General features: G+C 43.2%; 2 protein-coding genes across 3 annotated transcripts in view; both read left to right on the plus strand.

Annotated features, from left to right (window-relative positions):
* Positions 1-9,176, plus strand: part of LOC119361346 — a 72,230-nt gene that overhangs the window by 37,889 nt on the left and 25,165 nt on the right. The gene's annotated exons all lie outside the window — the stretch shown is intronic.
* Positions 2,049-4,518, plus strand: LOC119366113. 2 transcript variants are annotated; one of them, XM_037631796.1, is made up of 6 exons: positions 2,049-2,204; positions 2,783-3,223; positions 3,672-3,732; positions 3,923-3,984; positions 4,080-4,161; positions 4,276-4,518. In XM_037631796.1, exons 1-6 carry the CDS (start codon positions 2,160-2,162, stop codon positions 4,413-4,415), a joined length of 831 nt encoding a protein of 276 aa, XP_037487693.1. In that variant the 5' UTR covers positions 2,049-2,159; the 3' UTR covers positions 4,416-4,518. The 2 variants fall into 2 exon arrangements, with proteins under 2 accessions (XP_037487693.1, XP_037487695.1); XM_037631798.1 differs by having other exon boundaries at positions 4,092-4,161.

A 9,176-nucleotide genomic window follows, 5' to 3' on the forward strand; every position in this document is an offset into this window, starting at 1 on the left:
AAATGGGATGCATTCTACATGTTCGTAATCTTTCGTTATGAAATACGGTAAGATGTGAGATACACAAAACAATAATAAAGACAGCATGAACTTTTATAGTGAATAGTGCATGTGCTAAGAATCCGTGATATTTGTGTAGCTCACATATTAGCGTATCTCAGCATGAAACTTTACACATGTGTATAATACGTCCGTATGTACCCGCATATTTTTCAGATTTTTTCTAAACTTCAATTTTGGATTTTTTTTTTAAATTTTCAAAAATCGTGGCCCAAGAGCCTGAGCACCATTAGCAATTTCGACAGTCATATTTTGATATTACAGATGGTTTCCATTTAAAGGCATTCCGCGATGCCTTTTTTTTTCTTAGATTGAGTTGATTGTCACAACCCAATTTTAGTTGGCTCGTGGTATGACGTCTGTAATGTGCCAATTGCAATCGAAATTTCGTATCTATATGAAAACATAAGCACCAAATGTGTCGCCAAAGACTGTGTCCCCTCCCCTCCCCTCCCCCGCGCGCAGCCCGCTCGGGGGACAAGGGGGGCAAACCCTAGCCGTGCCGCCAGGCTCACGCCCCCTCCCTTCCTCGCCGCCGCCTGAGGCAGCCGCCGGGCAAGCTCGGGGCGCCAAGAATGGTGGCGGTGGGCCTCGGCTGACCTGCCTCTGCGTGGGGAGTCCCGGATCTGGAGCGGCGGCTCCTCTAGCGAGCCACGGTAGGCTCCGGCGAGAAGCCATGCGGGCGGTGGATCTGGCGTCCTGGCCGCACGGGCGGCGGGATCCCGGTGGTCGTTGGCGGCTGGCGGCGGCTTCTGCGGTGGTCGGTGCGCGCGATCTGGCGCCTCCTCTCCTCCCTTATTCGGTGTGCGGGCTAGCCTGGTCGGGCCGGGATTCCCTTGCTCGCCGCTTATGTACAGGAGGTGCTGCTGGTGGCGGGGATCTAGTTCGGACGAAATCCTTGGCCGGCCATGGTCGGCCGCGCCGATGGCGACACATGAGGGCGCCGTTCCCCTCCTTGGAGGCGTCGGTATGGACTGATCCCTTCACTTCCCCTTCCCCTAGGTCTCCCGGGCGAAAGCCCTAACTTTGTTAGGCGGCGGCGGCGCTCACGGCGTCGTTCCCTTCTTGAAGGCGCCGCTTTGGAAACCTTGCGGTTGGGTGGCGCTTGTGGGTGGTGGGCGACATCGGTGGTACGACCCTATCCTAGCATGGATCTACGTCGGTTGCTTGGAGATGGACTCACGTAGTTGGGGGTCGTCGTTTGGCGTCGATGGCGGAGGACTTGCTAAGGTTGACACCTTAATCTGCTCTGAAGATGGACCGGTAGAAGATGGCGACGACGACACATGTGAGTGCGTCGGACCAGTTTTGTGCCCCGGACCCAGTATGTGGCTCGGCCGGGGTCTCCGGCTTTAGATGTTAAGCCCAACTTGCACCCCTTCATCTTATGGATAGAAGTAGCGCCAGATGTTGCCAAGATGGCGGATTCAGGCATATCGTTGTTCTACTTTGTAAGGTCCTCGAGAATATTCAATAAAATGGCCGCATGCATCTTCCAGATGCAGTGGCCGGGGGTCATCCTCTTTTTCTAAAAAGAAAATGTGTCGCCACATGGTCCAGCCAGTAGTAGCCGCTACTTGGGAATTGCTTTGACAAATTATTTATTTTACTCTAAAAATGGTAAGAACAAATTTTCGGAGTTGAATTTGTTTAGTAAGAGCCATTAAAAATCAGCACACTAATTGGTGAAGAATAGAGAAGACAAAATAACTAGTGAAGTGGAGCCAATGTGGGTTGCCCAGAGAGTCGTGCATGTAGATCTCCCCGCCCGGTGCTAGGTGCTCCATTTATTTCTCCTAGCTCTATCGAGTGAAAATGCCGATTCCTTGGGCTGGTATGTTTTACTTGTGGTGTTTACATTCAAAGCGTTTAATGAATGTAAATGTTTTTGTCCTAATCGTAATATGCATGTAATATTGTTTAATATTTAGGTACCACACTGATTCCCGTTTGTGGCACTGCAGATACTTAGAAGATGGAGACACAGATGGAATAAGTCAACAAAGGAAACACCACTGGAATACCACCAACAAGTAACTGAATGTGTCGAAATAGGGTTACTCTGCATGAACTTTGACGCCTATGCATGACCTTCCTCTATGTCGCAAATAATGAGCAAATTTGTTGAGATGGAAAATACGAAGGTATATAGTCTTATATGCTCCTGATAGCTTCAAGGACCTGAGCCATATGCATATAGACAGTGATTGTGTAGACTTCGGCATGCAATAAGAAATTAAATACATTTTATCTTCTCTTTAATTATTTAAACCTAGAAACCGATTCCATATAGGGTTCATTTGGTTTACAAGATTCTCAAATCATAGGAATATGAAAAGCAAAGGGTTGAGAACTCCATTCCAACCCTTTGGAATTTGTCATGAGGTCTCACCCAATGCTAAGAATCCTTAGAAATTAGGCTAATATGGACACAATCCTTAGGAATCTAGCACATCTATTCCTACAAAACGAATGCTCAACATTGGTAAAATCCCATGAGTAAAAATCCTGTAGAAACCGAACCGAATAAGCCCCTAATGTCTTGAAAATATTGTGATTAGGTCACCTTGAGTGCCGGTGCTTGGAGAAGCAAATAAAAACATGTACTTTCTTGCCAACAAACTCTAGCACTTGTCTGTGAGTGTGTCCATAAGTGCTCCTATATGCACATATAGGAATTTAATGTAATTCCTCTTGATGTTGTTTTCAAGCGTGCTTGCAGATAAATCCGCTTAACTGGGAGGATGACATGCTTGGAGTTGAGCCACTGGAGCTACAGTTTGAGTATAATGAGCAACAACAGATTTTATCATGTGCAGTTGTGCTAAGCAACGATACAGATGGTCCCATTGCTTTTAACATTCAATCGACAAGCCTGTTGCCATACTCCATTGAGTCAAATAAGGACATTGTGAAACCACATTCTAAATGTAGCGTGGTCATTGCACTGCCAGTTACTAGTGCACAGGATCATAAGGCAGCACTGCCATATAGTGCTAATAATAAGCAATACTCAAAAGACTTCATCGTGCGAAGTATTAAAGTGAATGAAGGTCTTACAACTAAGGATATCAACAAAGACATGTTTGATATACATGAAGAGGGTCACCACATTGATGAGATTTATTTGATAGTTGTTTGTGAAGAACCATGCAACAATGAGGTATTCCCTCCATCTCTTGCTCTTAGGCTTAATTTTTTTATCATGTCTTGCTTTCATAGGCACAATTTTTCTTCCGAGGAGATTTCCATCAAACTCTTGTAGATTTTCCCCTCCGAAAGATCGCTGATATGGGGAGTACAATACTTTCTCAATTTCAAATTACATGGTGTATTTTATTATGTTAAGACAAAGCTTTGATCAAGAATTTCCCTGTAGTTCATGTGATATAAAATTGCAATCATAAGTAAATATTTTTGCAAACGGGTCAAGAGACACAAACTTCAGATGTGGAAGGGATGAAGAGAATTAACTAATAGGTGTAAAAACCAATGTATTGTTTAAGTAGGACAAAAATATAACTTTGGAATACTGTTGCAAATTCACAATGGAGGAGAGGTCCTTCTGAACAAGAGTTTTATATACGAACATGTAACTTTCATGCTTGCAGTTCATCAAGTTTCAAAGGGAGCAGAAGCAGAAGCAGAAGGAATGTGGAAGCTCCTCCTCAGGTAATTAGGCATCTATTTCACTAGTTAGGTATGGTATCTTGAGAAAATAATTTTGATAGATTGATCATTTATTTTAATAAGATTATTGTTGTCCCCGGAATCAACTACATTTATATTTTACCATGAATTAACAAAAAGAGCAACCAAAGAGTAATAAAAGCTCTGATATATCGTTCCTTGTCTTTTTAAGTCACCGTTTCTCCTCCTCCTCTGGATGCTTGTTCAGCTGCTCAGCCAACCGCCATGTCGAGGGTAATTCTTTTATCCTATCAAAATATGATATATCCCTTCATGTGTGTACATTTGTTGGTTCATTCTAGCAGTCTTATGCCTATCAATCAGTTCAGTGCCATTTGCAGACGTATGTGATCAGGGTAGACATCACCGCCAAGCGAGACAAGGTCTTGCACATCATTGAGAATACACATGGTATGTGAATGTGTGTGCAAAGACATGCATAAATTTGGACTTGATCATAGTTGTGTAGCTATACTGGTGATGTGGGTTTTGAGTAGCTACATTGGTGATCTGGCCTTTGAGCAGGGTTTAAGTCAATTGAGGCAAAATGGGATGAGGGGATGCTAACGGTGGTGGGGCATATGGACGTGATTTCCCTCTTATCGAGGCTGAAGAACCGCCAGTTTAGACCGCAACTCATCAGCGTCGGGGAAAGCGAAGCCTGACCCACCCAAACCCGTACTAGTACATCGACACCATCGTCTGGGCGTCACTCTACAATCCCAACATTGTCATATGCTACCGAAAGACCCCCGACGCGCATGGATGTATGATTCATGGATTTTTCAGGTTTATAGCAACTTGATTTTCTTTCATGTCATTTATTGTATCCGCAACCCACGAATCGAATCGCGCTTCACACTACTGCAAAACATGCTAGTAATGGCGGGCACAAAAAGCCCACTAATGACAAGCATGGGTTTGAGGGGCACTCACCACTGGCCTCCCACCAGTGCAGCAGTGCTAACAAGTCTTTATTGACACGCATTATATCGGGCCTGCCACCGGTGATACTCACTACTAATGGGGTTGTCTATATGCATCTACCACTGATATAAAACGTACTTGTGGCGGTTCCTTGTTCCCTCTCACTATTGATAGATTCTACACCTTGCAAGCAAAATACCGTGCGCCATGGCATTGAAAGGTGATGCAAATCAAATATCAACCAATAGGATCACATCAGACAAAAAAGTAATGAGTACGTAACTTATAACAATAAATGTGAAGTATATTAAAAAGAATGAGTAATCAACAATACACGAGTCATCGAATTTAGTGTGTCGGTCTAGTTAAACAACACAATAGGGAAGTGTATAGTCATTCATGCAATATATGGGTTGGCCGTGGGTGTTGCTACTTCACTCTGCTCTTTAGTCACATCAAGCGCGTCTCTCTCATTTTTGACTCATCTTCCTCAACATATTAATAGTAGAACCCAAACGACGAGCGGGCCTTCTTGTTTATGATAGTCGTGAATGTCACCTGGATGTGTTCTAGTTCTGTGCCTACTTCGAACAAAAAGTTTTGTGGCTCTTGGCACCATTTGGTGATGTCTTTGTGGTCCTTAATTTTTTTTTGCTAACTATATGAAGTCTTTGATGTGATGGAAAATGTCACTTCAAGAAGTATAATCAATAATGACCCTCCATTTTGGTCACTGAGTTGTCATTATTTTTTATTTCTGATTTACTTGTGACCAAATTCAGAAGGTCAACAGTTGACCGTCAAGAATATACAAACATGACCTTTCTGATGCTTTGCTCGTTGATGTCTTTGATCTAAGTTTTGGTCATAGTATGTATGACCATTGGTTTGTCCATTATCCATGTGCTTGGACCACGTAGGATCTGATGTGGATGAGTTGACATGGTGCCCTCTACGACACACTCGATTACATGAAAAGTATGATGACATATAAGCCACATAGAATCCTATGTGGCCAATTCGTATATGGGCAAGGTGATTGTGTACTGGACAAGGGGTTACTCACCACGTCATCTCTCGGCTAGGTGGACCGGGCGGAGGACCCCGATGTTGGTTTACTAATGGGATGTATCCAAAATACCAAGGCATATAAAAGGAAGGTTCCCAAAGACTTGGCGCACGATCCAAAGACCTGGATGTCGACTACACCATGATCTACCATATACATGCTACTTGTTACTTGTGATAGACGTTGGGATTTCCCTGAATAGGAAGGGTGAAGTAGTATAATAGTGGATAGTATTTCCCTCAGTAGAGCATCAAGATTAATCGAACCAGTAGGAGATTCACACAAATAAATGTCGACAGTACCTGCACACACACACAAACAAATACTTGCACCCAACACAGGAAGGAGGGTTGTCAATCCCATTGTACTTGTTAATTGCAATGATTAATTCTGACCGTGGTAGATATATAAATTGCAAAATTGAATAAAAATAAATAAATTGCAGAAAGGTATTTAGGGTTGTAGTATACGAGGTGAATGGACCCGGGGGCCATAGCTTTCACTAGAGGCATCTCTCTCAAGAACATAACAAATGATGGATAAACAAATTACTATTGAGCAATTGATAGAAAAGTACATAGTTATGATGTTATTCATGGCATGATCAGTACATAGGCATTACATTCGTAGAATTTAGACCTTTATACTTACTGATACCTAGTGTTATTACTCCACTTCAAGAGCGCTTCTATGCTTGCCTCTCTAAGTATTGAGCAAGATGTCATAATGTAGACAAAATAAGATCAATCGATATGATCAAACCACTTAGTAGCAATAATACAAATACGTGTCTCACTACTCCTTCTATCACGAGGTCCAGGAATAGTAGGCACTGAGACTGTCTGGTTCCCTAAACGACATTATACTAGCTTATTTGAAGAATGGGAATAAATATTTTTTAGGGGTAAAATCCAAGTTTATTCATCAAAGTCCATATGGTGCGGGATACAACTCTGATCATGTGGCTCACTAAACCAAACATGGCGATTGGGATCTCTAGAAATGGAAAGCTTAGCTAACCTATGTGCTTCATAATTAACAACATGACTCTCAAAAGTAAAATTACAAGGCAACACATCTTTTGCCCGGGGTGCCCGGAACCCCTTTCGGCGATCCGATATGTACCCGGTACGGTACCCTCCGGAACACTTCCGGTGTCCGAATACCATCGCCCTATATATCACTCTTTACCTCTCGACCATTTCGAGACTCCTCGTCATGTCCATGATCTCATCCTGGACTCCGAACAACATTCGGTACCCAAATCACATAACTCATATAATACTATATCATCATCGAACGTTAAGCGTGCGGACCCTACGGGTTCGAGAACTATGTAGACATGAGCGAGACACCTCTTCGGTTAATAACCAATAGCGGAACATGGATGCTCATATTGGATCCCACATATTCTATGAAGATCTTTATCGATCGAACCGTTATGACAACATACGTTATTCCCTTTGTCCATCGGTATGTTACTTGCCCGAGATTCGATCGTCGGTATCTTCATACCTAGTTCAATTTCGTTACCGGCAAGTCTATTTACTCGTTCCGTAATACATCATCTCGTGACTAACTCCTTACTTGTTTGCTTGCAAGATTTGATGTGTATTACCGAGAGGGCCCAGAGATACCTCTCTGATACTTGGAGTGACAAATCATAATCTCAATCTATGCCAGCTCAACAAACACCTTCGGAGATACCTGCATCTTTATAATCACCCGGTTACGTTGTTACGCTTGATAGCACAAAAGGCATTCCTCCGGTATCAGAGAGTTGCATAATCTCATAGTCGAAGGAATATGTACTTGACATGAAGAAAGCAATTGCAATGAAACTGAACGATCATTATGAAGGAAATATGCCCTAGAGGCAATAATAAAGTTATTATTTATTTCCTTATTTCATGATAAATGTTTATTATTCATGCTAGAATTGTATTAACCGAAAACATAATACATGTGTGAATACATAGACAAACATAGTGTCACTAGTATGCCTCTACTTGACTAGCTCGTTAATCAAAGATGGTTAAGTTTCCTAACCATAGACATGAGTTGTCATTTGATTAACGGGATCACATCATTAGAAGAATGATGTGATTGACTTGACCAATTCCGTTAGCTTAGCACTTGATCGTTTACTATGTTGCTATTGCTTTCTTCATGACTTATACATGTTCCTATGACTATGAGATTATGCAACTCCCGTTTACCGGAAGAACACTTTGTGTGCTACCAAACATCACAACGTAACTAGGTGATTATAAAGGATCTCTACAGGTGTTTCCGAAGGTACATGTTGGGTTGGCGTATTTCGAGATTAGGATTTGTCACTCCGATTGTCGGAGAGGTATCTCTAGGCCCCCTCGGTAATTGTAACACCCACGATGCGGCTATATCTCCCACGTGTCGAAGCACGACTTAGAGGCATAACCGCATGGTGGTTGTGTCGCAAGAAGGGTCATCTTCACACAATCCCATGTAATGAACAAGAATGGGATAAAGAGAGTTGGCTTACAATCGCCACTTCACACAATACATAATTAAGATCATACATCATTCAAAATACACTCATAGACCGGCTACGGTCAAATCCAAATGAAAAGAAGACAACCCCAAATGCTAGATCCCCGATCGTCCCGACTGGGCTCCTCTACTGATCATCTGGAAACGAAACATAGTAACGACCAAGGTCCTCGTCAAACTCCCACTTGAGCTCGGTTGCACCATCTGCGCCGGTATCCTCGGCACCTGCATCTGTTTTGGTAGAATCTGTGAGTCACAAGGACTCAGCAATCTCACACCCTCGAGATCAAGACTATTTAAGCTCATGGGTAGGAAAAGGGGCAATATGGTGGAGCTGCGGCAAGCGCTAAGCATATATGGTGGCTAACATACGCAAGTGAGAGCGAGAAGAGAAGCAACGCAACGGTCGAGAAGCTAGAAGCGGTCAAGAAGTGATCCTGAAACTACTTACGTCAAGCATAACTCAAACCGTGTTCACTTCCTGGACTCCGCCGAGAAGAGACCATCACGGCTACACACACGGTTGATGCATTTTAATGAAGTCAAGTGTCAAGTTATCTACAGCCGGACATTAACAAATTCCCATCTGCCTCATAACCGCGGGCACGGCTTTTGAAAGATAATATACCCTGTAGGGGTGTCCCAACTTAGCCCATCATAAGCTCTCACGGTTAAAGAAGGATATACCTTCTCCCGGGAAGACCCGATCAGTCTCGGAATCCCGGTTCGCAAGACATTTCGACAATGGTAAAACAAGACCAGCAAAGCCGCTCGAAGTGCCGACAAATCCCGATAGGAGCTGCACATATCTCGTTCTCAGGGCACACTGGATATGCAAAGCGTACAGGTACCAACATAACCCAAGTTGCCAAGGGACGGTCCCGCACGGTGCTCTAGT

This window comes from Triticum dicoccoides, chromosome 2B, assembly GCF_002162155.2.
Source record: "Triticum dicoccoides isolate Atlit2015 ecotype Zavitan chromosome 2B, WEW_v2.0, whole genome shotgun sequence".
In the NCBI taxonomy this organism is placed as follows: domain Eukaryota; kingdom Viridiplantae; phylum Streptophyta; class Magnoliopsida; order Poales; family Poaceae; genus Triticum; species Triticum dicoccoides.

What these genes read in the sequence shown, in the direction of transcription:
- LOC119366113 (XM_037631796.1), top strand. Translation starts at nt 2,160, where the DNA reads ATGTCGCAAATAATGAGCAAATTTGTTGAGATGGAAAATACGAAG. An exon ending in ATGTGGAAGCTCCTCCTCAG is followed by an intron (nt 3,733 to 3,922) that starts GTAATTAGGCAT and finishes TGTCTTTTTAAG; the next exon opens with TCACCGTTTCTCCTCCTCCT. An exon ending in AGCCAACCGCCATGTCGAGG is followed by an intron (nt 3,985 to 4,079) that starts GTAATTCTTTTA and finishes CAATCAGTTCAG; the next exon opens with TGCCATTTGCAGACGTATGT.